The sequence below is a fragment of the Xiphophorus couchianus genome, chromosome 21 (assembly GCF_001444195.1).
Source record: "Xiphophorus couchianus chromosome 21, X_couchianus-1.0, whole genome shotgun sequence".
Taxonomy (NCBI): Eukaryota; Metazoa; Chordata; class Actinopteri; order Cyprinodontiformes; family Poeciliidae; genus Xiphophorus; species Xiphophorus couchianus.
Window position 1 is genome coordinate 258,023 of NC_040248.1, and position 25,743 is coordinate 283,765.

The 25,743-nt window shown below is 47.0% G+C and overlaps 1 protein-coding gene across 6 annotated transcripts in view; it reads right to left on the reverse strand.

Moving 5' to 3' along the window:
• Positions 1-25,743, reverse strand: part of LOC114136594 (receptor-type tyrosine-protein phosphatase mu-like) — a 91,201-nt gene that overhangs the window by 23,740 nt on the left and 41,718 nt on the right. Inside the window, exons 18-26 of one of the 6 annotated variants that reach the window (XM_028004647.1) lie at positions 24,448-24,522; positions 21,549-21,681; positions 12,456-12,488; positions 7,978-8,090; positions 7,565-7,639; positions 7,281-7,307; positions 5,612-5,623; positions 3,671-3,864; positions 1,917-1,925 (exon numbers count right to left, since the gene is read on the reverse strand). In XM_028004647.1, coding sequence (XP_027860448.1) covers positions 1,917-1,925; positions 3,671-3,864; positions 5,612-5,623; positions 7,281-7,307; positions 7,565-7,639; positions 7,978-8,090; positions 12,456-12,488; positions 21,549-21,681; positions 24,448-24,522 — 671 coding nt within the window. The remainder of the gene's footprint in view (positions 1-1,916; positions 1,926-3,670; positions 3,865-5,611; positions 5,624-7,280; positions 7,308-7,564; positions 7,640-7,977; positions 8,091-12,455; positions 12,489-21,548; positions 21,682-24,447; positions 24,523-25,743) is intronic. The other 5 variants (XM_028004648.1, XM_028004652.1, XM_028004651.1 and 2 more) reach the window with 5 other exon arrangements.

Here is a 25,743-nt window from a genome sequence, read left to right on the forward strand (position 1 = left end):
AGGAGAGAGGACGGGTCAGGAGGTCAGAGCTGCTGCTGACTGACTCACCTGTTGTTGAATATGTTGGTAATTTCTTTCCTTAATTCATTAAATGTTAGTGAAATGGAGGCAAACAGTCTGAAGCTAAGCTAACTATGCTAAATGGTTGATAATCTCACACAGTCTACTCACTGTTACAAATTGACACTCTTATCTTTTTCTCTCTCTATCTCTATATGTTTTGTAAACCTGACTATCATTTTTCTTAGCAGCATAGTAACATTTCAGCATAGTAACATTTCAGCATAGTAACATTTCAGCATAGTAACATTTCAGCATAGTAACAGCCACAGTCGTTCTTGTCTTGTTCTGAACATGGCCACCGTGAAGCTCCAAGCAGGAACCAACCATTTCCTGCAGATCCAGTGAATATGGATCTGTGCTTTTTGGTTTGGGAGTGGTAACATTTATTTTTTTTACTGCTATAAACAATTTTAGAAAACATAATATGATTAATTTTGTAATTGACAGGGAACCAATTTTAAAATGTTTTATGAAAAAAAAAAACTATTTTGTATACGGTGCCCCTGATGGCGAAACATGAAGTAATATCAGAGAAACTAATACTAAAAACTGCTTTTTAAACCTAATCTGACATGTGATGATGGACCAGACCCAGAACTGATACCAGAGATGGCACCTGGCTGGACCGGACTAGGAGGACCTGGGTGAGGAGAGGACTGGAGTGGCGCCAGCGGTGGCGCTGCTGGAACTTCCTACTGAACCAAGTCCTGGAGCAGGAGGTTCTGCTGCTGGTGGAAACAGAACCAGAGTCATCTAAAAATCTCCGTATTCCTCAGACCTTCTGAGCGTCCAGACGGCTGGGAGCACAGCTGTCACCCTCACACACACAAAACCCAAAGTTTCTGTGAAAATAAGAATAAACAGACAATCTGACACCAGTCCAGTCTGGCTCCAGAGGTTGGCTGGACCTCCACTGGACACGGACATAACCAGTTCAACTCCCAGTAGGATGTAACTGGGTCCTCATGCAGACCAGTGATGGGATGGAAATGATCAGATTCACAAACTGGCCACCAGGGGGAATCAGTAGTGGAGTGATACTCTCTTCAAGCAGCTACTGGAGCATCTGACAGTCAGAGGGAAAGTCAACATGCACAGAGGATGAGCATTAGCAGCACTGATGGAGGCACACACGGGGTCATGGGTCATGGGGAGGGTGGGGTCTGCATGAGGGCGGGTGGAGGAGACGGATGTCCCAGTGAACAGGTGTTGGAACCAGTGCGTCAGTGAGGATGCCCGGTCCCTGTGAGATCTTTGGATGTTGGACTGTTTCCAACACGGGTCGATTGGATGTTTGGGGGTTCCTCAATGACCCAATGGTTCCAACATTGGGTCAGCAGTCACTGGTTTTCCTTTACTGGCAGTCATCAGACAGGAAATGGAGAGAGACACAAAGAGGAAAGCATGCAGCAACCTTCTCACAGTCAGCAACTCTAGAGCTATAGCCTCCACTTACAGGGTACAAATTACGCCCCTCGGCTATTGGAAACCAGATGCCCTCTGCTGGTCGCCCTGTAAATCAACTCTTTCCAGTTCTGTCACTAGTCTGCATAAGAACCCAGTTCCATGCTGGTACAGAGGTCCTGACCAGTGGGTGTGGTGCTGGTTTCCCCTCCCATTAACACCCATGCTACCAGCACTAACCCTAACCCCATGTCTTCCAGGAACCATTTCCTGAATCAGACACAGAGATCCGGATGGATGCAAACGTGTTTCAGGGTTGCCCTGGAGACTGGTGTGTAATGCAGATAAACAAACTGGGCCTGGGTGGAGCTAGGCTAGGAGAGTGCTAACAGAGGTGCTAGCTAAACCTGAATCTACGACAGAAACAGAAAACCAGGAAGGTGTCTTACCTCATTGAGCTGTCCAATCAGATAAATTAGAAAAGCATGGAGGGATCAGGGAGACAAGAGTCATGAGTGGGGCGACCGGCGGCCCATCTCACCTCACCTCATCGACCAATCATCAACCAATCATCGACCAATCATCACTCACTTCACTAAATGGGTCTGAAAATCTGGGTGAAAAGGCAGATCCTGACATGTTTACGTTTCATTTCTGTGACTGAGACACCCGACCGGTCTCAAGATGTCTCCATCAGCGTTGAGACCCCTCAGAGGGTCGGGACCCCCTGGAGCTCGGTCCGTGGGTGAAGATCTCGGTGCTCGTCATCAGGAGCCCACCGACACAGAGTCGCCTGGACTGGTACCGGACCTGTGGTTCTGCTAGGGGCTCGTCTGGGACCCTGTCCTGACCCTGGCTGACCCGTCTCCTTACCTGTACTGCTGTGAACCCAAAGGGATCCAGAACCGATCCTGTTCTCCACAGCCTGGATCATTGCTGCAGCCATGCTTCCTTTCCTGGTTCTGGTTCTAAAACCAGTTTGGGTCCAGCTGTTTGTTCTGAAGATTGGAGCAGACCTCTTGTTGCCTTTGAATCGGTTTATGGCTCAGTTTATGCCATTAATGGTTCCTGATTTGGATCAGAACCAGCTCACAGCACCTACTGGTGTGGAGAGACGTGAACTGGGAGCCATTCCAGCTAGAGACCAGGTCAGAACAGAATCAGAACCAGAGTAGAACCACAAGAGAATCAGAGTAGAACCAGAACAGAACTCCTCACTGATAACTTTCTGCAAATGGAGAGTGAAAACTCTGAGTGTGTATTCAGTATGTATAATGGATCAGCCCTGAGGGCAGCCCGCAAGCACACTGCTCTCTCTCTCACACACACACACACACACACTGGAGCCATTCCCTGTTTGGGCCCATTAGCTGCAGGGAAGATCTATAATGTATGTCTGTGAGTGTGTGTGTGTGTTCAGGTAAGTAACATCCATTAGTAAGTTTCTCCTGTTAAAATGGATAAACACCCACACACACACACACAGAGATTTCGAGAAGCTCCAACCTGCAGCTTTTAGAGAACATTATTGGAAGGATTTTCTGTGGTTTCTGTTTTTACTGCACCTCCTCCAGAACCTCCAGACTCCTCATCCCTGACGACCTTCCTCTCAGCAGATGATCAGATCATTCACGGAGGACTCTGATTGGTTCTTGGACTGGTTGACGGATTGATATCGTTGATCGATGATCGGATCGGCCAACCAGAAAACTCTCGGTCTGGGACTGGCAGAAACTGGCTGCACCACACTCCACTGCTGAAGTACTTGGACAGAGCGGACCTAGTTTGCTCAGACCAGAACTAGAACTGGACTCCTTGGACTCACACGGTGCGACTGCAGCACGCAGCCAGGGAACCCAGAGGAGCAAGAATGGACCGGATCAGAACTGAAGCTGGATCTAAAGGTCAGAGGGGGCTCAAGACTAGACCTGAGCAATGGATGCATGATGGCAGGGTGTGAACCTGGGCCGGTCCGTTAGGCTCCCTTGGTCGGTTCTGGTTCCCTGCCGACGCTTCGCCTCAGCCTCCTTTTCACAAACATCTTCTTTTAGTTTTAGATCTACCAGGAGTGATGGTAACCCTGGAGGCCCGGAGCAGGTTTAGGTTCTGACTCCGGTTTAGGAACCGTTCCACCAGAGCCGAGCAGAGCCCCACCGGTTCTGATCTGGTTGATGTCAGCTGGGTCAGATAGTCGTGTTCTCACCTCGTACTCCTCCTTGAACCCGTAGCCCTCGGCACACTTCATCTGGGTGATGTGCTGCAGCAGGTCGGCGACCCGGATGGCCGGATGCAGCTGACCCGTCTGGTAGGGCAGCGCCTCCCGCTCCGCCTCCCGCTGCTTGTAGTGGGACTGGACCAGGCTGCTGGTTTCACTGGTCATGGTGTGGCTGCTGTCGTCTGCAGAGGAACAGAAGACGGGCAGATCAGACAGGGGCCGACAGGACACCTTAGACACGTGATGGACCGGACCAGGCTGACCCAGATAGAACCAGAATCTGTTCATTTCTAATGATCCAGCAGAACTAGATCCGGTTCGGTCTGAAGGCCGGGTTCTGAAGATGATCTGAGACACAAAATCTGATGCTGAAGCTTTGTTCTGGACAGACTCTGACTGGGTGAACACTGATGAAGGCCGTTCCCCACAGAACCAGGAGAACCCTCTAGAGGTCCATTCGCTCCTGAGAAGACATCTCTACTGACTGGATTTTCCCTCAGGAGACACAAACCACGGAAGACCTCAGAGCTTCATTTCCAGGACCAACAACCCGTCCTGCTGGACCTGGAGAACCTTCGGGTTTCAATCCAGAGTGGATCACCCTGAGCCTCGCCTCTCCGTACCTCCTGATCACTTCACAGCTTTGGTCCAGAACATCAAACCCTCCAGGTGGTCCAGAAGCTGGCTCATCTACGCCGACCTCTTCTGAGTTTCCCAGATAGTCAGAATCTGACTCGAGTCCCTGCCACTGCCTACAGAGAAAGCCCTACCCTAACCCTGACCCCTAACCCTGACCCCTAGCCCCATAGCTCCTGTTCAAACGATGCTCCTTCTGGACCACAGAGTTCCTCTAATAACCTTGTCTAATGCTGTTTTCCTATCAAGAAGGAAACAGCATTTCAAGAAGCTTCAATCTATTCTCCTTTGTGGTTGTGACTGAAGCCCTGAGTTTTTGAAACCAATTTAGGCTGTTTTCCCACATCTGGGTCTGGTAGACTCGGTTCTATTGGAACCAGAACTTCAGCTACTGTGGTTCTTTTTCTCTCTGCTCTGTCAAGCTCCTTGGTTCTGTGAGGAAACCATCCACTTGTTAAATGGTTCTGATTAAAGAGTCAAAGTCTGGAGCGAGTGAGTCCAGCTTCATTTAGAGAAACCAGTCTGCACTGAGTCTGTCCAGAACCAAGGAAAAGTTCTGGTCCACATCCACTCCTACAAGACTGTTACCACGACAACACAGATGAATGACATCACATGACATCATATTACATGTCTGGAGAGAGGATGATGATGGACTCTTTCCACACTGCGGCCAAAGATCCCAGCTGTAGTCCCAGTAAGGGTACTGGTCTACATCCGGTCCAGATCCAATATGGTCCGGTACAAAGAGTAAAACTGGACCAGTCCAGAACAGCCTGGTTCTGCCTGTGTGAACCGGTCCAGAACAGTTTGGGTTCTTGGAGCGGCAGTGTGAAAAGAGCAGAGTTCAGAGTCCTGGAAAAGAACAAACCTTGGTGGTGAAGTGGACATCGGAGCTAAACCCGTCCAGAACTCTGGCAGGGACGTTTCAGCAAAGACACGGCGGACACAACTTCCACTACGCTCTCTAGCTGTTCTTATTGGCTAGCCTGGGGGCTAACTGACCAATCAGAAGCGTTCTACCTGAACAGTCCAACCAGTCAAGGTGAGATGATGGAGGTGGTGGCTGGTGATTGGATGGATGAAACAACCAATCAGAAGACATCAAATGAGCTGATTGGTTAAATACAGAATGATGGGAGGGGCTTGGGTTGTGACATCATGATGAGGGTACAAATGAAGCTCTGCCATACTAATGATGACATCACAGCAGGTAATGGGTGTGGCTCCATGCGAAGTGGTGACACCCCCAAACACGAGCCCCCCTACTCAGCCCCAAGTTTAACCACTTACCATTAATGGGCACTTTACACAGAGACGGAAAGAAGAGAAGAAGAGAGGAGACACGAGATGAGCAACAACTTTAGCTTTTAGCTAGCTGCTAACACAGCTAGTACCAAACACTGTAGGAGCTCTGCTGAACCCCGGACCCTTCTACCAGAGGATAGCTAACCCTGACCTAGCTAACCTAGCTGACCTGACTAACCTAGTCAATCTAGCTGACTTTGCTAACCTAGGTAACATGACCAACATAGCTAACCTGGCTAATGTCCTGAAACACCCAGTTCCTCGGATTCCTGCTCCTCTAGCTAGCTAAGCAGAGTTTCTATTGCCTGCATGTCCACTGACGTATCCTAAATTTTAGCTGAGGCATATTGGGGCTATTTTAGGTCAGAGAGGAGTATGTTAGGCCAAAGGCACAAAGGGAAGTATATCTTGTTTTCCACAGGAAATAGGAGTCATTAATTACTACTAAGAAATGTCTTTGAACGTTGTCCATCAGAGGAGCCTTATTGTCTGGATGAAACTGATCACAGGACTTCCCGGATGCTGGAGGACCCCTTCACACTGGACAAAGACCCTTATGGGGCACTAGAATCATCCAGAGCGCTTGGTGCTCTGGATGATCCTGCAATGCAGGAGGTTCCTCAGCTAGTTTACTGGAGCATGAAAGACCGTGGAAGACTGCATGCTGAAAGCTTCAGTTTGGGGTTCTGGGTGGAAATCGGGGTGCGGTGCCGGTAACGTCTCCATGAAGTGGGTCAACTAATGACTCAACAGGCTGGGAGGACTCTGGATGTCCTAAAGGTGTTTGGGATGTTCGGCTGGGGTTGATGGAAGCTCCATCTGATTAAACAGTGCGATCATGGTGGACAGTTAAAGCCATGGTTTCTGTTCAAACTATTTCTCTGTGTCCTGGACTGAAGCTATGAACCCATAGGTCCAACTACTGACAGGCTCCTGTGGTAACTACAGGTTCTTTAAGTCAGACAAGTCAAACAGAAACACTGGTCAAAGCTCAAACCAACTGTTGACATTTGCTAGAAAATATCACAGGTCAGTGAGCGCTCCATTAGTTTATTATTCTCAGTTCATTCAGATTTTACGCTGAAGATGAGGAAGTAAAACAGCTCCCGTGTTATTCCCACTCCCCAAGTCCACCAGAGCGTGTTGTGTCCATGCAAAGGTTGAAGGTCACAAACAGACGTGACGTCAACACGGCACGCAGGAATGTTGTGGATGTGGGGATGGAGTGAAGCCCACCATCGTTTTAGTCACAAAACAAGAAAACAGGGTGAAAACCAAGGAGCCAGAAAAAATTATTGTAAATTGCAAATAAAACAAAAGTAAACAAACTGAGTCTATTCAACCAAAGAAAAACGTGAAGGAACGTAATTCAAGTTCAAAAGTAAAGGGTTAGGGTTAAAAACAATAAAACAGTAAAGATGGCAGAACAGGTCACTAAAATCAAATAAACAGAATAAAAAGAAAACAAAAGCAGCTGAACAAGCAAGCAGGAATGGATGGAAGCCAGAGAATCCCTGTCTCTCTTTCTGTCCGTCCTCTCCCTTCACCTGCCGGTCCACTTCCTGTCTGTCTGTCTGTCTGTCTTCTTCTGGTCTGTCTACCACTAAACCTGAACTTTAACCTCCTGCAGAGAAAACAAGGAAGAGAGTCTCACCCAAGATGGCTGTCGGTACGAATGGGTCTACCATCAGGACACAAGAGCAGCAGACAGACAGAGAGAAAGACAGGACAAAGAGACGAGTCAGTGGACCACAGCGGGTCTGGCTGGCCGCCGAAACACCCAGGAATTTCAGTAAATTCAGCTGAAAGTTCATCATTTACACCCAATGATTCATAAATCTGGACCTAATGACGACTCTGTGCTGCCGTCTGTCAGTATGATGCGTTCACTGTCAGTATGATGCATTCACTGACCAAATGTTTAGCTATGAAGATTACCTTGATAGTAGGAGTTGGGGACGGAGGTGCTGATGGTGTTTGTCTTCAGGGTGAAAGAAGACGGAGACGACATGGCTGCAGAGACAGAGCAGAATTTAGCAACACCATGACTCCGCCCACATAATGACTCCGCCCACACAATGACTCCGCCTATAGCATGACCCGCCCACATAATGACTCCGCCCACATAACGACTCCGTCTATAGCATGACTCCGCCCACATAATGACTCCGCCCACATAATGACTCCGCCTATAGCATGACTCCGCCCACATAATGACTCCGGAGTCACATGATGTTGAAATGAACACTCCAGATCTGTCTCATGTCCCCATCTGTCCACCTTTTCGTCAGATTTATGCCTATTGGACAGAGTGTGTGAGTGTGATTGTGTGTGAGTGTGCATGGACTCACTGCGGCCGTTCAGAGTGTGTGTGTCCACCATGGCTGTGTGTTGGGAGCTGTTCACCATCAGAGTCATTTCCTGTCTGGAGCTCAGTGTTTCCTTCCTCTTCTTGGCCAACTTCCTGCAGACAGAGGTGATGGGGTTGGGCTGAGTTTCTGTTGGACCCATATGGAGCCAGAAGGATGGATGGATGGATGGATGGATGGATGGACCCACTGCCTGAGGATCCATCACACCAGCCAAAACCAACTGAGCCCTTGGAACCACTGAAGAACCAGTAACTCTGGGCTCCTCCACCAGAGGGAGCCGTTTGGACTTGATGTTCATTAAATGATCAGTAAATAAAGAGAAAAAAATCACTAAAATCAGCCTAGAACAGATTGCAGCTTCATTAGAACCAGTAGGACCAGTAGAAACAATTAGAACCAGTAGACCCATTAGGGTCCATTTAAGACCCACTGGTCCTGAATAGACCTACTGGTACCAATTGGTTCTACTTACCCAATTAGAACCAGTAGAACCAGTTGGATCCAGATTAAATTCAATCAGAATCAGAACAAAGTCAAGCAGAATAGAAGAACTCAATGGTTCTAATGTGATTCTGATCTGGTTCGGTCCAGTTGAATCAGCTGCTTGGATCTTAAGGTGGTTTTGTGTGTGTTAATGTGGAATGTTCTGGATAAGAGACGGGTAGAACCTAGCCTGCAGTTCTGCTCAGTAACAATCGGGCTACATGGATTCCCTTTAGCAGAACCAAACCCAGACGGGTTCCAGGTTCTGTGAAATATTCTGGAGAGCAACAACTCAGTTTGGACTGAACTGGACTGCAGTCTGGTACCCCAAGGAGGGTTCTCCTGTTGGTTCTGGTGGACCTCTCCAGGTTCTGGTGGTTCTGATGGACCTGTAGAGGTTGCCTCCTTTTAACTATGTTCGGATGCTGCAGAACCGCTGCAGAGGAAAACGTGTTTCCTCATCTCGTCCTCGGTCTGCCTCCTCTCTGCTTGTTTCTCTCTTTCTATTCTGAGGAAAGAAAATCCATTTGTCCGATTGCTCACAGAGTTTAACCCCGACCTGAGAGCAGATATAGAAATAGCAGAGCGGGCTTTTAAAGGCGCAGCGCGGCGTGCGCACCGGGTCAACATGGAGGACGCTGAAAGAGCCCCCAGGCGAGGCGCTGCCCTCCACCCCCTCATGTCTCACTTGCTCTTCTTCTCTGATTCAGAGCCCAACACACAAACAGCAACAACAGCAGCTCTTCGTTTGCTGCTCTCCCAAAACACCAGCAGGCGGATCGGCCTGCTGCCGCGGCTCAGAGAGACAATCCACGCTAAAGAAATCTGATAAAAGACCAACGCAAGGAAGCGCAGAGAGGCTCCGACACCTGAGATCAGGCTAAACCCAGGAGGCGGAGCTGGGACCAGAACCAAGACCAGAACCAGAACCTGCAGTCAGAGGCTCGGAACCTGGAGGCGGAGCTGAGACCAGGAGACAATGGGTCAGTGTCCAACCCGAGCTTGGCGCTACATCCTGGGTCCGGTTCTGGAATGCGCGTCTCTCTATGCTGATGGTACCTCCACGTTTCTGCTCCAGCTAGCAGGAAGTCCTTCAGGTCCACGTGTGTGTGTGCGGTTTTGATCTGGTTCTGATACTCCTAAACAGCTAGCAGTTCAGAATGAAGCAAACACCTCTGACCTCCAGCTGCTGCCTCCTCCTGACCACCAGGAGGCAGTGTTCCCTGGATTCACTGTTGAGGCGCTGCTAACAGCCCCAGGATTTCTGCACAGACATGAATGCGTAGACGCCTCATTGAGCGCTGAGTCCTACGTTACGTCGCCGCCATGTTGTGTGTGGCAGCAGATCGATCGGAGCTCCAAGTCCTGTGCTGTTCGGACTTGTTTCAACCGTTTGGTTTTACAAAACAAACTGGATTCATTGGCTTTACCTTTCACAGGTAAGGATGAAAGAGCAGAACTACTTGACTTTGCAGCCAGAAACTCGCTTCTAAACAACCGAGAAATATTTCCTGTGTAGCTAAATTGGCCCGAAGTAACCACTGATTGTTAGCATAGCTAACGTTTTCATACTGTTTTAATGAGAGAGAGCTGATGAGCAACCGCTGTTAGAGGAAGTGCATTTATTGAACACTTTAATCTTTCAGTTTGTTGGATAAATTGTATTTTTAGTATTATCAAATATTTGTTGTATTATGTAGCCTTGTAGTTACATTTAGATAAATGTTTCTGTATGTTCATTAATTCTGATTTCTTCCTAATCCCTCCTTGGAAGAGGGAGGTGACAGATATTCTCAGCAGGACTCCCTGTTTAATGGAAGTGTTAGTTGTTCCAAGCTGAGTTTTACAACCCTGGAGGAAACTCTGCTTTGTTCTTTGTGCTACAAAGCCGTTGCTTTGAAGCTATACAACGTGTCCCATTCGACGCCGTGTCTGGAGCAGGAAGGATTTAGATTGTAGATACCATGTGTTTAGTTAGTGATTGTCATTTAGCACTGCAACTAAAATGCTTTGACCCCACCCTTTCAGAGTTGCAGTGCTCTCTGTGACAGGGACTCTGAAATCAATAAAACAGAGGAGCGAGAGATGTGTTTTCAGAGCGGTAGGAGATTTGTAACTGAAAGCACATCTCTGTCCGTTCTCCTCGCGAGAAACAAAGAATCTAACTCTCTTGTCTTTCCTGTGTTTGTGTAAAATTGTCTCTAATAGGTATTTAGACCTGACACAGTTTTTGTGTATTTTTAAGAGAAATATCTCCGTCTGAAGTATTAGTACATTAAGACAGCTTATGTAATGAAATAAAATTATATTAGGAGCAACTCGCTTGACCCACATGCAAAAACACATACAGGAGAATGAGAATCAGTTAAATAAAAGTTTATTTTGGAGCTGAAAATATATATATTTTTTCTGTCTTTGCTGTCCATAGCAGAGTTGACATATCATACTGTAATAAAAAAATATGTAGCTAATGTGTTTTTACAATGACTGATTTATCAAAGTTTATTGTCTTTACAATAAAATATAAAAAATAAAAGGAAATAAAAAAATTTTCTTCATATCTTGAAACGTTAAATGTACATTAAATTATGGAATAATGTAAATATGTTCTTGAATAAAACACTGTAAAAGTGTGTGTCTGGTCAGCCATGTCTATATATAAACTATCAGAATCATTTCTATCAAATAAAAACATTGTGCTGTTTATTCAGAAATCCACCAAAACAATTCAATAATCACATTTTTTAGTCATTTCTTTGATTACCAAACATATCAGTGTGTGAGAAAACGTGCCAATGACAGGACTGAACTAAACATACTTTGTAGAACATCACTGTGTGAAGTTTGGTCCATTTAATTAGCTAACAGGCAGAAAGGCCGCATTCAACATGGCGGACGCTGTGACGTATCGCAGCAACGGGCCAACCCGCTCCATGAGGCGTCTGCGTGTTCATGTCTATGGGTGAACCCTCTGACCCCTGACCCCCACAGGGAATGCCAGGCTGACCATGAGCTGAACTCTGGTTTCCAGGAAGCTGCAGATGAAAAGCTTTGAAATCTTCTCTGATTTCTGAAGACAGTTGATTTGTGTGTGTTCAGGTGTGTGTGTCATGACATCATCAGCAAGGTGTCGGGGACGATTGATTTAACACTCAACATGGAGACACACCGCATGTCAAGGCTAATCTATGCTAATCTAATGAGAGGCAACGCAAAGCTGTTAGCTGCAAGGAAGGAGACACTCTGGGTCTGTGTGTGTTGGGGTGTGTTATTGTATGTGTGTGTGCAGTGATGCAGGGTTAATAGAATTAGACGCTTGTAATAAACCCCTCTGATCAAATGATCGTTGCTCTCACACACACACACACACACACACACACGCAGCAGAAGTGTCGGTCATGAGAAACATGGTGTTAGTGTCCAGTTAAAGGAAGATGACACCAGCAGTAAGAGATCTGTTTAAACTGGTTCCTGACAAATGGAAGACTGGTGGTTCTGATCCGGTTCTGCTGTGGTTCTGATCCATCAGGACACTGGGTCCTCTGATGGAGCCAAAGTTTGTTTCAGAACCAGGTTTCTCATCAGAACCTCTGGGTTCCCTAGAACAACATTCTCAGCCTGAACCTCTCAGTTACCAACCGGTCACCATGGAAACGACCCCTGACCCCAGCAGCTACACTGTAAGTTCAGTCCTGTCGCTACAAACTTCGCAGCTCTCTCAGCAAATATCCATCATCAGGATCAAGTTTAAAGATGGAGTTTGATTATTGATCAGCACCTTTTCAGCTTTTATTGGTTTTTCATTGATCCAGCTGGTTTTTTGGCTGATTATTTATTTCTTTATCAGTTTAATGGATTTATATTTTAATGAAAATTATAGTTTCTATAAAACACATCAGTTCTCTGGTAGGGAACAGTTTCAGGCAGGAAACACTCAGGTGTTGTTAGGGTCAAAGGTCAAACAGGTTACTTACAGGTAGTAAGTGTAGGAGTGATAATTTCTTCGTCTGAATGGTGGGGGCGAAGCAGAGGGATGAAATGGAGGGAAAGAAAAAGAAAAACAGAAAAAGGAAAAAAGATTAATGTCTGGAAGAAAAAGCAACAGAAGAACAGATGAGTTCAAATATCAGAGGATTGATTGGCTGCTGGTGGGGGGGTGGGGGGGGCGATGCTGATTGGCTGGTGGTGGTGGTGGGGGCGGGGTTTGGGTTAATGTGTGAGATGGAAACAGTCTGAAAGCAGAGCTACAGTAACTTGGATCTGAACACAAAACCAGCAGCTGAAGGAACAAGCTGACGTTGATTTAATCATCTGGAGCCAGAGGAGTTCCTCTGGGCTCCATCACAACCAGTTCTCCCAGTTCATCCCAGTTCTCCCAGTCCTCCCAACACCTGAAACCCTTCCTCCACTGGACATCCCCAGGGTACAGTCATATATTATATGTATATTACAGTGTCAATTCAAAAACATTCAGTAGTTGAGAGAAAGGTAATTGTCTGGGAAAATCAGACTTCATCCAGATACATTACTCGAAGCCATAGTTCTTTTCAATGAGTCCCAAAAGCTATCCCATTCCATGTCCCTGTTCCCATCCATGTTGTTGAGCATGACTTCATAAGAAGCTGTATCCGTCATTGATTTAATCCACTCATTTAGCTCGGGACACTTTGTGGTCTTCCAATGTCTTAAGATGATCCTGCAGGCTGTCACCAGACCGACCATCACAATTGCAAAAGCTCCTTTTGGGGTGTTTGGCATTTGAGATCGGTCTCCCAGTAAACACAGTTCTGGAGTCTGAGAGATCTCTGAGCCAAGCCATGCACTCAGAGCCTCCAAGATTTTAATCCAAAATGGTGAAACCAGAGAGCATTCCCAGAAACAATGCAAATATGTGCCCACTTCTTTCTTACATTTCCAACACCTATTGTTTGACATTATTTTCATTCTATGTAACCTCGTAGGTGTATGATAATTTCTATGTAGCACCTTATACTGTATAAATTTGCTTCTGGCCTCTTTCACATATTTACTGCTCTCTGACATTACCCTCAACCATCCTTCTTTTGTATACTCTTTTCTCAAATCTTTTTGCCATAGGAGTTTAATATTTGACGATTCACCACTCAGATTACAACTTAGCAGCTTATAAAATTGAGAGGCAGTGTGTCGTTCACGCGGCATCTTAATATAATTCAATATATCATTTTCTACAATCTTTTTAAATTTTGAGGTAACACAATGTCTCATCTGTAGATATTTCCAAAAATTTGCTTTACCTTCCAAATTAAATGTGTGAGTAAGTTCATTGAAGTACATGAATTGTCCATCTTTGTACAAATCACCAATGACGCATATGCCACGTGAATGCCACTGCCTCCAAAACACAGGTGTTTTACCAATACATATCTCAGGATTATTCCAGAGAGATGCATACTGCTCTACCTGATGTGGGAGCTTTAACAGTTTGTGTACCTTTGACCAAACTTTACAAGAATGAACATAAACTGGGTTTGTTGTGTCGATCTTTTGAGATAATTTGTGTTTAGGGTCAAACGGCAAACATATATCCCTTTCAATATGTAACCATTCCTGCCCATTCTCACCTTCCCAATATTTAACTAATTTTGCCATTTCAAATGACAAGCAATAGAGCTTAAGATCTGGAAGTTCTAGGCCGCCCTTTTCCTTAGGAGCATATAATTTTTCTAATTTTGTTCTCGCTCTTTTACCTTCCCACAAAAAATGTTTAATTAAATTTTCATACCTTTTAAAAATATCGAGTGGAATTGTAATAGGAAGCATCATAAGCAGATAATTAAACTGAGGGGCGGTAATCATTTTTATAACATTAATCTTACCCCATAATGTTAGTTTTATCTTCCCCCACTTTTCAAAATTTGTTTTAATTTTTGAGAGCACCGGATCAAAATTTAGTGAAGGTAACGCTTCCAACTCCCTACTGAGCCTAATCCCAAGATACTTCATACCTTCAGGTACCCATTTGAATTTAAAATCTTTAACCATGTGTGAATTGCATAAAGAGGATAATGGCATGGCTTCAGATTTAGCCCAATTTATTGAGTACCCTGAAACCGTCGAATACATCTGCATAGTGTCCATCAGGTGCGGCAAAGATGTAAGCAGATGTGTTATAAGTGATAAAATATCGTCTGCATATAAAAGCAGTTTGTGTTCTTGTTGTCCTCATAATATTCCTTTGATGTCCTTATTTCTCCTAATGCTCACTGCTAAAGTTTCAATAAACATGATGAATAATAATGGGCTGAGAGAACAACCCTGACGGGTCCCCCGTGATAAGTTAAAAAAGGATGAAATGGTGCCATTGGTTATGACAGCAGCCTTTGGTTCTTTATACAATATTTTGACCCATTTAATAAAAGAGGGTCCAAATCCAAAATTTGAGAGAGCCGAAAAAAGAAAGCTCCATTCCACTTTATCAAACGCTTTCTCCGCATCTAAGGAGATAGCAACGACTGGCTCCTCCTTTGACTGACTCAACCACATCAGATGTAACAATTTTCTAATGTTATCAGAGGAGGAGCGGGTTTTCATAAAGCCTGTCTGATTCTGATGAATAATACTAGGAAGTACTTGTTGTAAGCGCACAGCCAGCGCCTTGGTTAATATTTTACAGTCTACATTTAATAAGCTAATTGGCCTATAATTTGCCGGGTCCGTGCTATCCCTATCCTTTTTTGGAATCAAGGATATCAGAGCTTCATTAAAAGTAGGAGGCAGCTGTCCTCTCTCAAAGATCTCTTGATAGACCTTTTGTAACACTGGAGCAAGAATATCTATATACTCCTTGTAGTATTCTGATGGAATACCATCATACCCGGGGGATTTCCCCACTTTCATCGCTGAGATTGCCTTCCTAATCTCCTCTTCAGTAATTGGTGCTTCCAACCACTCTACATGCTCTTGAGATAGCCTTGGTAGCTTGAGTTTGGAGAGAAAAGCATCACTTTCTCTTTGGTTTGTCTCGTTAAACACTGAAGATGTATACAATGTTTCATAATATTGTTTGAAGCCATTGTTTATGTCTTTTGGTAAGGTTACTAAAGTATCTCCTTGTTTCATGGCAGGGATTGTGTTCAAAAAATCCTCTTTTTTAACTTGTCTTGCTAATAATTTGCCCGTTTTCTCCCCTCCCTCATAAAATGAAGTTTTTAACCTGAATAGAGAATATTCCACTTTTTTGTTATAAATTTCATTTAACTGAAACTTGAGCCCACAAATATCTCGATAAAGTAAATCATCATAACACCTAGCCAAATTGCTTTCTTTAAGTTTGATTTCTCTTTCCAATTTACGAATTTTACATAGACTCTCTTTTTTCTTCCATGAAGTGTATGCTATAAGTTTACCTCTCAGAAATGCCTTAGAGGCCTCCCATGCAGATTGAACATGCTCTGTACTGCCAATATTTATTTCAAAAAAGTATCTCAGGTCCTGCCCCAACTGTTCTTTAAAAAGTTTGTCCTGTAAAATCGAGACATTCATTCTCCATCTTGAACCTCTTATATTCCCCATCCATCCATCCATCCATCCATCCATCTTCTTCCGCTTATCCGAGGTCGGGTCGCGGGGGTAGCAGCTTCAGAAGGGAGGCCCAGACTTCCCTCTCCCCGGCCACTTCTTCCAGCTCTTCCGGGGGAATCCCGAGGCGTTCCCAGGCCAGCCGAGAGACATAGTCTCTCCAGCGTGTCCTGGGTCTTCCCCGGGGCCTCCTCCCGGTGGGACGTGCCCGGAACACCTCACCAGGGAGGCGTCCAGGAGGCATCCTGACCAGATGCCCAAGCCACCTCAACTGGCTCCTCTCGATGTGAAGGAGCAGCGGCTCTACTCTGAGTCCCTCCCGGATGACTGAGCTTCTCACCCTATCTCTAAGGGAGAGCCCAGCCACCCTACGGAGAAAACCCATTTCGGCCGCTTGTATCCGCGATCTCGTACTTTTGGTCATGACCCAAAGCTCATGACCATAGATGAGGGTGGGAACGTAGATCGACCGGTAAAACGAGAGCTTCGCTTTTTGGCTCAGCTCTCTCTTCACCACGACGGACCGGTACAGCGCCCGCTTGACAGCAGACGCTGCGCCAATCCGCCTGTCGATCTCCCGCTCCCTTCTTCCCCCATTCGTGAACAAGATCCCGAGATACTTAAACTCCTCCACTTGGGGCAGGACACCCCCCCGACCCTTTTCCGGCTCAAGACCATGGCCTCGGATTTGGAGGCACTGATCCCCATCCCGGCCGCTTCACACTCGGCTGCGAACCGCTCCAGCGAGAGCTGCAGATCACGATCTGATGAAGCCAAAAGGACCACATCGTCTGCGAAAAGCAGAGATGAGATCCTAAGGCCACCAAATCGGATCCCCTCAACACCTTGGCTGCACCTAGAAATTCTGTCCATGAAAGTAATGAACAGAATCGGTGACAAAGGGCAGCCCTGGCGGAGTCCAACTCTCACCGGAAACGAGCCCGACTTACTGCCGGCAATGCGGACCAGACTCTGACACCGGTCATACAGGGACCTGACAGCCCGTATCAAAGGGCCCGGTACCCCATACTCCCGGAGAACCCCCCACAGGGCTCCCCGAGGGACACGGTCGAACGCCTTCTCCAAGTCCACAAAACACATGTAGACTGGTTGGGCGAACTCCCATGCACCCTCCAGGACCCTGCTGAGGGTGTAGAGCTGGTCCAGTGTTCCACGACCAGGACGAAAACCACACTGCTCTTCCTGAATCCGAGGTTCGACTATCCGACGGACCCTCCTCTCCAGGACCCCTGAGTAGACCTTGCCAGGGAGGCTTAAGAGTGTGACCCCTCTATAATTGGAGCACACCCTCCGGTCCCCCTTTTTGAACAGGGGGACCACCACCCCAGTCTGCCAATCCAGGGGAACTGCCCCCGATGTCCATGCGATATTGCAGAGTCGCGTCAACCAACACAACCCTACAACATCCAGAGCCTTAAGGAACTCCGGGCGGATCTCATCCACCCCCGGGGCCTTGCCACCGAGGAGCTTTTTAACCACCTCGGCGACCTCGCCCCCAGAGATTGGAGAGCCCAACCCAGAGTCCCCAGGCTCCACTTCCTCAGTGGAAGGCATGTTGGTGGGATTGAGGAGGTCTTCGAAGTACTCTGCCCACCGGCCCACAACGTCCCGAGTAGAGGTCAGCAGCACACCATCCCCACTATAAACAGTGTTGGTGCTGCACCGCTTCCCCCCCCTGAGACGCCGGATGGTGGACCAGAATCGCCTCGAAGCCGTGCGGAAGTCTTTCTCCATGGCCTCTCCAAACTCCTCCCACGCCCGAGTTTTTGCCTCAGCAACCACCCGGGTCGCATGCCGCTTTGCCTGCCGGTACCCATCAGCTGCTTCCGGAGTCCCACAGGCCAAAAAGGCCTGATAGGACTCCTTCTTCAGCCTGACGGCATCCCTCACCGAAGGTGTCCACCAACGGGTTCGAGGGTTGCCGCCGCGACAGGCACCGACAACCTTGCGGCCACAGCTCCGATCGGCCGCCTCGACAATGGAGGCACGGAACACGGTCCACTCAGACTCCATGTCCCCCACCTCCCCCGGGACGTGTTCGAAGTTTTGCCGGAGATGGGAGTTAAAGCTCCGTCTCACAGGGGATTCCGCCAGACGTTCCCAGCAGACCCTCACAACACGTTTGGGCCTGCCAGGTCTGACCGGCTTTCGCCCCCACCACCGGAGCCAACTCACCACCAGGTAGTGGTCAGTGGACAGCTCCGCACCTCTCTTCACCCGAGTGTCCAAGACATACGGCCGCAGATCCGATGAAACGATGACAAAGTCGATCATCGAACTGCGGCCTAGGGTGTCCTGGTGCCAAGTGCACATATGGACACCCTTATGCTTGAACATGGTGTTCGTTATGGACAATCCATGGCGAGCACAGAAGTCCAGCAACAGAACACCGCTCGAGTTCAGGTCGGGCGGGCCGTTCCTCCCAACCACGCCCCTCCAGGTCTCACTGTCATTGCCCACGTGAGCGTTGAAGTCCCCCAGCAGAACAAGGGAGTCCCCAGGAGGAGCACTCTCCAGTACCCCCTCTAAGGACTCCAAAAAGGATGGGTAATCTGAACTGTCGTTCGGCCCGTAAGCACAAACGACAGTCAGAACCCGTCCCCCCACCCGTAGGCGGAGGGATGCTACCCTCTCTTTCACCGGGGTAAACCCCAACATACAGGCGCCGAGATGGGGAGCAACAAGTATGCCCACTCCTGCCCGACGTCTCTCTCCCTGGGCAACTCCAGAGTGGAAGTATGTCCAGCCCCTCTCAAGGAGACTGGTTCCAGAACCAGAGCCATGCGCCGAGGTGAGACCGACTATTTCTAGCCGGAACCTCTCGACCTCACGCACTAGCTCCGGCTCCTTCCCCACCAGAGAGGTGACATTCCACGTCCCAAGAGCCAGTTTCTGCAACCGAGGATCGGACCGCCAGGGTCCCCTCCCTTGGCCGCCACCCATCACACAGTGCACCCGACCCCTTTGGCCCCTCCCACGGGTGGTGGGCCCATGGGAGGGGGGGCCCATGTTTCCTCTTCGGGCTGAGCCCGGCCGGGCTCCATGGGTAAAAGCCCGGCCACCAGACGCTCGCCATCGTGCCCCCCCTCCAGGCCTGGCTCCAGAGTGGGGCCCCGGTGACCCGCGTCCGGGCGAGGGAACACCAAGTCCAAAGTTTTCCTTCATCATTGGGGTCTTCGGGCTGCACTTTGTCTGGTCCCTCACCTAGGACCTGTCTGCCTTGGGTGACCCTACCAGGGGCATGAAGCCCCAGACAGCATAGCTCCTAGGATCATTGGGGCACTCAAACCCCTCCACCACGATAAGGTGGCAGCCCATGGAGGAGCTTATATTCCCCAGTCCTAATCTTATGCATAATTCCGTAGGTGCATGGTCAGTGAGTGCAATAGTTTTAATATCACAACTCCGCATATTATTTACTATGAGTTTTGAAACCAAAAACAGATCGATCCTAGAATAGGATTTGTGACAATGAGAATAAAATGTGTACTCTCTTTTAGACGGATTGATTAACCTCCAAACATCTACTAGACCCAAATCTTCCTTTAACATATGGACTGCATCTCTTCCTTTAGAGCTAAGTGAACCTTTTGGTGCGCTTTTATCAAGTATAGGATCCATAACTTCATTAAAGTCCCCTGCTAATATTATTTGTCCTTCCATATCCCCCAATATACTATTTATTTTGTGGTAAAAATTAGGGTCCTCCTTATTGGGCGCGTATATGTTGCAGAGTATGACCTTTACCCCTTCCAGCATTGCTTCGACGCAAACTATTCTTCCCTCTGTATCCAGAAGATTCTTTGGCCAAAAAATATTTTGTTTTCAAAATGTTCCCTGATTCGCTGTTGGGGCCCAGTCAGCCCAGATAGTGACTGGGCCCCTCCAGATGCTAACTGGAGGGGCCCAGTCCTCCAGATGGGCCCCTCCAGAGGTAGAGGCACTACCTCTGCTTTATGCTGCATGACACGTCCTCCTTACACTCGCGCTAACCTGCACACAGCAGAGCTAAGTTTTTATATTAGCGGTACAGCTAGCTTTGAAAACATTTAGCGTACTTAGCTTCGCCTAAATTAATTTTCCAGATAAAATGCAAAGCGCTAATTTACCCACCTGTTTTGTAAACTTTCAGTTGAATAAAGTTCAACGTCTATGTTGAAGTTTTAGTTATCAACTGTTTACAACACGGTCCCGGATTGGGCCCAGTTGGGGCCCAGTCCGGGAGCAGGACATCCTGTGAAACTGCCTCTCAGCTCCTGCAGTCAAATGAAAACGATGCTTCATTATTTCCCATTCTTCTGTTTGACTGTTAGCGATTTATGAAGCTGTTTGTGTTTCTGAACATTTAATTTCTCCAAACATCCCAAATGGACAGATTTCAAGAGTAAACATCAGATCTGTGCCTGCAGAGCGTGCCTCAGACTCTTCCTTTCATCATTTTCTCCACTTATCTGTGGTGCTTGTTTGCTTGTTGCTGATTTATTGAAACGGGCGCTCTCAGATAAATCTGCAGCTGTGTGAAGGAGACGAAAGGCCGTTTCCAAAAGCTCGCTATCGACATGACAGAGTCCGCTAACGAGGGTCGGATGTTTTTCATGTCAGGAGAGTCTCCTCGCCCTGCAGCACGCAGCCTCCCGCTGTAATGAGTCTAACCTCCGTTTGGTCACAGAGTAAAAATCAAACGCACCCCGTCAACATTAAAAACCTCATTAGAGACCGAACAAGCACCTCTCGTTTCTGTCTCTGTAGCATCAGGAACACAGATCAGAGCTCGATAGACCTGCCAGGCGGACCCGACTCACATTGTACCCACACACACACACACACACACAAATATGTGTGTTTCTAGCCTGCAGCCATTCAGCCTGAGGAGACTGAGAAAAAAAGAATGAAACGTTCTTTCATCTAAATTTCTCTCTCATCTCCAACGTTCTCCAAAAACTGATGCTTTTCTCTGTGTGTGTGTGTGTGGGGGGGGGTGAGCGTGTGTGTGTCCCAGCGGGGCTGTGTGTTTGATGTTGGAGACTAAAGTCAGTCCAAATACAGTTTAATGGTGATTAGTGCAATCTGCTCCATTATTCCTCCTCTTCCTCACTGTCACCGAAGGGGGGTTCTGTCAGTGGTGGGTTCTGTAACTGGGGGGTTCTGTATATGGTGGGTTCTGTAACTGGGGGGTTCTGTAGCGGTGGGACGGCTGTGTCTGCTGTGGATTTCAATGTAAAACCAGTGACTCGTTAGCATTGTAGCGTTGTTGCTAAAGAGAAGCAGCTTCCTGCTTTCTTCTCACTGAGTCAGTTCCTCTGAACAGTTCCTGTGAACTGTTCAGAGGAACTGTTCAGAGGAAGCCCCCCCACACACATCTAAAGACTTGCTTGTTCTCCACAGCAGAATCAAAGTGGTACTTTGTTATAATTCAGAGCCGCTGATGACTCGAGGCTCCAAACCTAGAAATCGTGTTGAAATCTGACTGTGAGTTGGATTCTGACCTTTTCTTCATCAGGAGGATGACTCCCAGGAAGATGATGATGAAGAGGAGGATGCCAGCGATGGACCCAGCGATCTTCACCGTGTGGTCCGTCTGTTTCTCCTGCTCTGGTTCTGGCTTCCTGGTTGCCGTTCCTGAAAACAGTGACTAGCGTTTACTGCCTTCAACTCGTTCATTCCTAAACGACTGACCGACTGCAAAATACAGTTTTGCACTTTGAGTATCTTGGAGTGGAAAGATTGTACATTTGTTCTCTCCTGGTCCTGCGTAATGTCTTTATATTCGTTTTGGGTTTCATTTTTCTGTCTGTTCATGTTTCTCTATTCTCTAGAACATTGTCTTGGTTGTGATGATACATTTGCTGTGGAACTGCTAAACAGGGTCATCATTTTATTAATCTGTCATTTTTTTCATGGTTGGTGCGAAAGCTCGGTTCTGCAGGTTCTTGGTTCTGCTCTGGGTCCAACAGGGACGCTTGAATGGACGAGTCTTCCTTTGTTCACATCTTTAATAAACTTTGGAATAAAACGTTTCTCAGCTGGTAGATAATCGTATCTACCAAACTACCTATCAAACTACAAAAATGGCCGGAGAGAGTGCAGTGCAGTGTGTGACCTGCAGGGGGCGCTGCATGAACCGTCTCATTAACATCTGAAAAGAGAGTTTCTGTGAACAAATCAGACCAAGAGGATGATGGGAAAAGGATTTAAAGCTGAATGTGTTAACTTTAACTGACTAACTGGTTAACCTCCTAAAACACTAATTAACATTTACTAACAATACTTAGCATCAACTAACCATAACCAATCAAATAACAAAATAACTAATCAACTAACCAACTTTGACAGAACTTTAACTTAACCTTTTAGACAGTAAACACTTTGAGCTGATGCTAACCCTGGAGCCACTAACCAGTAGGTTAGTATCGATCAACCATGTTAATTAGTGGTGAGGTTCCACTGCTGGAGAACCGGGTCGGTTCTGGTGGAACCATCACATCCCTTCCTGAAACAATGAGCTGCTTTCCTTTTAGTTCCCAACGTCAGACAGGATCCTTGGTTTGATCACACACACACTAACACACACACACTAACACACACACACACACAAACACTAACACACACAGTAATCAATCAATCAAATGTTATTTGTATAGCACATTTCAGCAGCAAGGCATTTAAAGAGCTTTACATCATTACAAACACAGAAACATAAAGCAACATAGAATCAATAATCAAAACACGACATTAAGTCAAGTTACATCAATAAATTTGTAATTGATTACATTTCAAATACAATTCTAAACAGGTGGGTTTTTAGTTGAGATTTAAAAGAAGTCAGTGTTTCAGCTGTTTTACAGTTTTCTGGAAGTTTGTTCCAAATTTGTGGTGCATAGATGCTGAAAGCTGCTTCTCCTCGTTTGGTTCTGGTTCTGGGGATGCAGATCAGAACCAGAAGACCTGAGAGGTCTGGAAGGTTGATACAACAACAGCAGATCTTTAATGTATTGTGGTTCTGAGCCGTTCAGTGATTTATAAACTAACAACAGTATTTTAAAGTCTATTCTTTGAGCTACAGGGAGCCAGTGGAGGGACTTTAAAACTGGTGTTATGTGCTCTATCTTCCTGGTTTTAGTCAGAACGCCAGCAGCAGCATCTGGATCAGCTGCAGCTGTTTGATTGATTTGTTGGACAGACCTGTGAAGACGCTGTTGCAATAATCAATACGACTGAAGATGAAGGCATGGATGAGTTTCTCTAGATCTGGCTGAGACATCAGTCCTTTAATCCTGGAAATGTTCTTCAGGTGATAGAAGGACGACTTTGTAACTGTCTTTATGTGGCTCTGGAGGTTCAGGTCAGAGTCCATCACTACTCCCAGGTTTCGGGCCTGATCGCTGGTTTTCAGTTATAATAACTGAAGCTGTGCATTGACTCTAGATCTATAACTCCAGATCTATAACTCTAGATCGTTCCTCTTTAGGTCCAAAAATAATAACTTCAGTTTTGTTTCTGTTCAGCTGGAGAAAGTTTTGGCACATCCACACATTTATCTGTTCAGTGATTGGATGGGGTCAAAGGTCACCTGGTGACATCGTAATGTAGAGCTGTGTGTCATCTGCATAGTTATGGTAGCTAATATTATTTCCTGTTATAACCTGAGCTAGTGGGAGCATATAAATATTGAATAAAAGGGGTCCTAGGATTGAACCTTGGGGTACCCCACATGTGACCTTTGACCTCTTTGATGAGAAGTTTCCAATTGAAACAAAGAAATCCCTGCTCTTTATGTAAGATTCAAACCAGTTAACACACACACTAACACACACAGTAACACACACACACACTAACACACACTCTGTGTTCCTCAGAGGCAGAGCTGCTGTTTCAGTTTAAAGGCTATCAAAACACTTTGAAGACAGAATTTATCTCACAGCTTCTGTGTGTGTGTTCATACGTGTTCGTGTGTGTGTGCGTGTTCGTGTGTGTGTGTGAACATGTGGATACACACACACTCTGATCCACAACTCACTGCAAATTACATTTAAATATTTACTAGCCTGAAGGTGGAAACTTTCCTCTGACAACAACACACAGTTTACTCACTGCACTCGAACACACACACACACACACACCCCCGCCTACACACACAAAGCCAGGTCCAGATTGAGACGTGCCAGATGTCAGTAAAGCGTCGCTTGGGTTTCCTGTCACGTTGAGCGTCAGAAAGCAGCAGACTCTCTACATCGGATCTGGTTGGAACCTGTTGGAACCTGCGGCAGTCCTGGTTGGGGACTTTAGGGGGGGGAACCGGACCCGCCGATCTGAGATACTTGGAGAGCATAAGACTGAGTGGAACCAGAGACGTGTGGAGAAGGTGGAGCCGTGTGTTCCTCTGACCTGTCAGCTGCTTGTTGCCCGCCGCCGGGGCCACGCCAACGTACGGCGTGGTGAGCTGGGTGGCGATTATGGCAGCTGTTGGTCCAGGAAGGCATGCAGAGACGGGGACAGAGACAGAGAGACGGGCTGAAGCGGAGACATCAGCGTGGGACTCCGGCTGTCCTGAAGGAGGTCATCTAGAGCAGGGGCCTCAAACTCCAGTCTTCGAGGGCCGCAGTCCTATAGTTTTTAGATGTGCCACAGGTACAAAACACTGGAATGAAATGGATTAATGACCTCCTCCTTGTGTAGATCAGTTCTCCCAGCCTCACTAATGACCTAATTATTCTATTCAGGTGGTGCAGCAGAGGCACATCTAAAAGTTGCAGGACTGCGGCCCTCGAGGACTGGAGTTTGAGACCCCTGATCTAGAGAAACGGCCTAGTTCAAGCTCCGAACCCCCAAACCAAAACATTCTGGGTCAAAGCTGAGCCTCCTTCAGGAGAACCAGGAGCCTTTCAGGTCAACAGGAAGTAGTTTAGTTCAGGAAAGACACCTTGAAGAGAAGCTCGTTAATCAGCCAATCAGTGCTCAGACATTAGTAATCAATCATTCAGCCAGAAGCAGAGGTTGGACTCCAACAGGTGCCTTCACCTGTTCAAGACGTCAGGAGGAACCTGGGATCGGACCGGGATCCCCTGATTCTATCGAGCCTCCTGATTGGCTCTCACTGACTCACAGGAAGATCCATCCAGTTGCAGCTGATTGCTGTTAATCTGGAGCTAGAGTCTGGATTATTGGGTGTAATGTCCTGGTAATCCAGACCTCCTGTAGCTCTGCACCACATCAGACTGGTTTTACTCTCTGATCTGATCAGGAAGTTACAGCTTGGTGTTTCTAGTCCAGTCCGGGCTTTGAAACCAACCGGAGCGTCTGCTTCCCTGCTGATGAACTGTTAGCATTCAGGAGGCTAACTGTTAGCTCTGCTCACACAGGGGAAAGGGGTCCATCAGGAGGGGGAAGGGGCCCATCGCGAGACTGTGTTGACTGCTGCAGCAGGCCTGATGGGAGCGACTGAGCCAAGCAGCAGCTGCTGGTGTTGGTTCGTTGGCTCAGAGTGATCATGCTAATGTTCACTGGGGGTGAAGCTAAAGCTAACCACAGAGCTCAGACTGGTCAAACTTAGTCCAGTAAGCAGTGCTTGCTTCTTTTGCGGTTATTTTTATTTTGTCTTTGCCTTTCTGGCCACTAAATTACATAAAACAGCTCTAAAACGTGCTAATGTGTTCTCTTCTTAAAGCTAACAGAAGCTAAGCT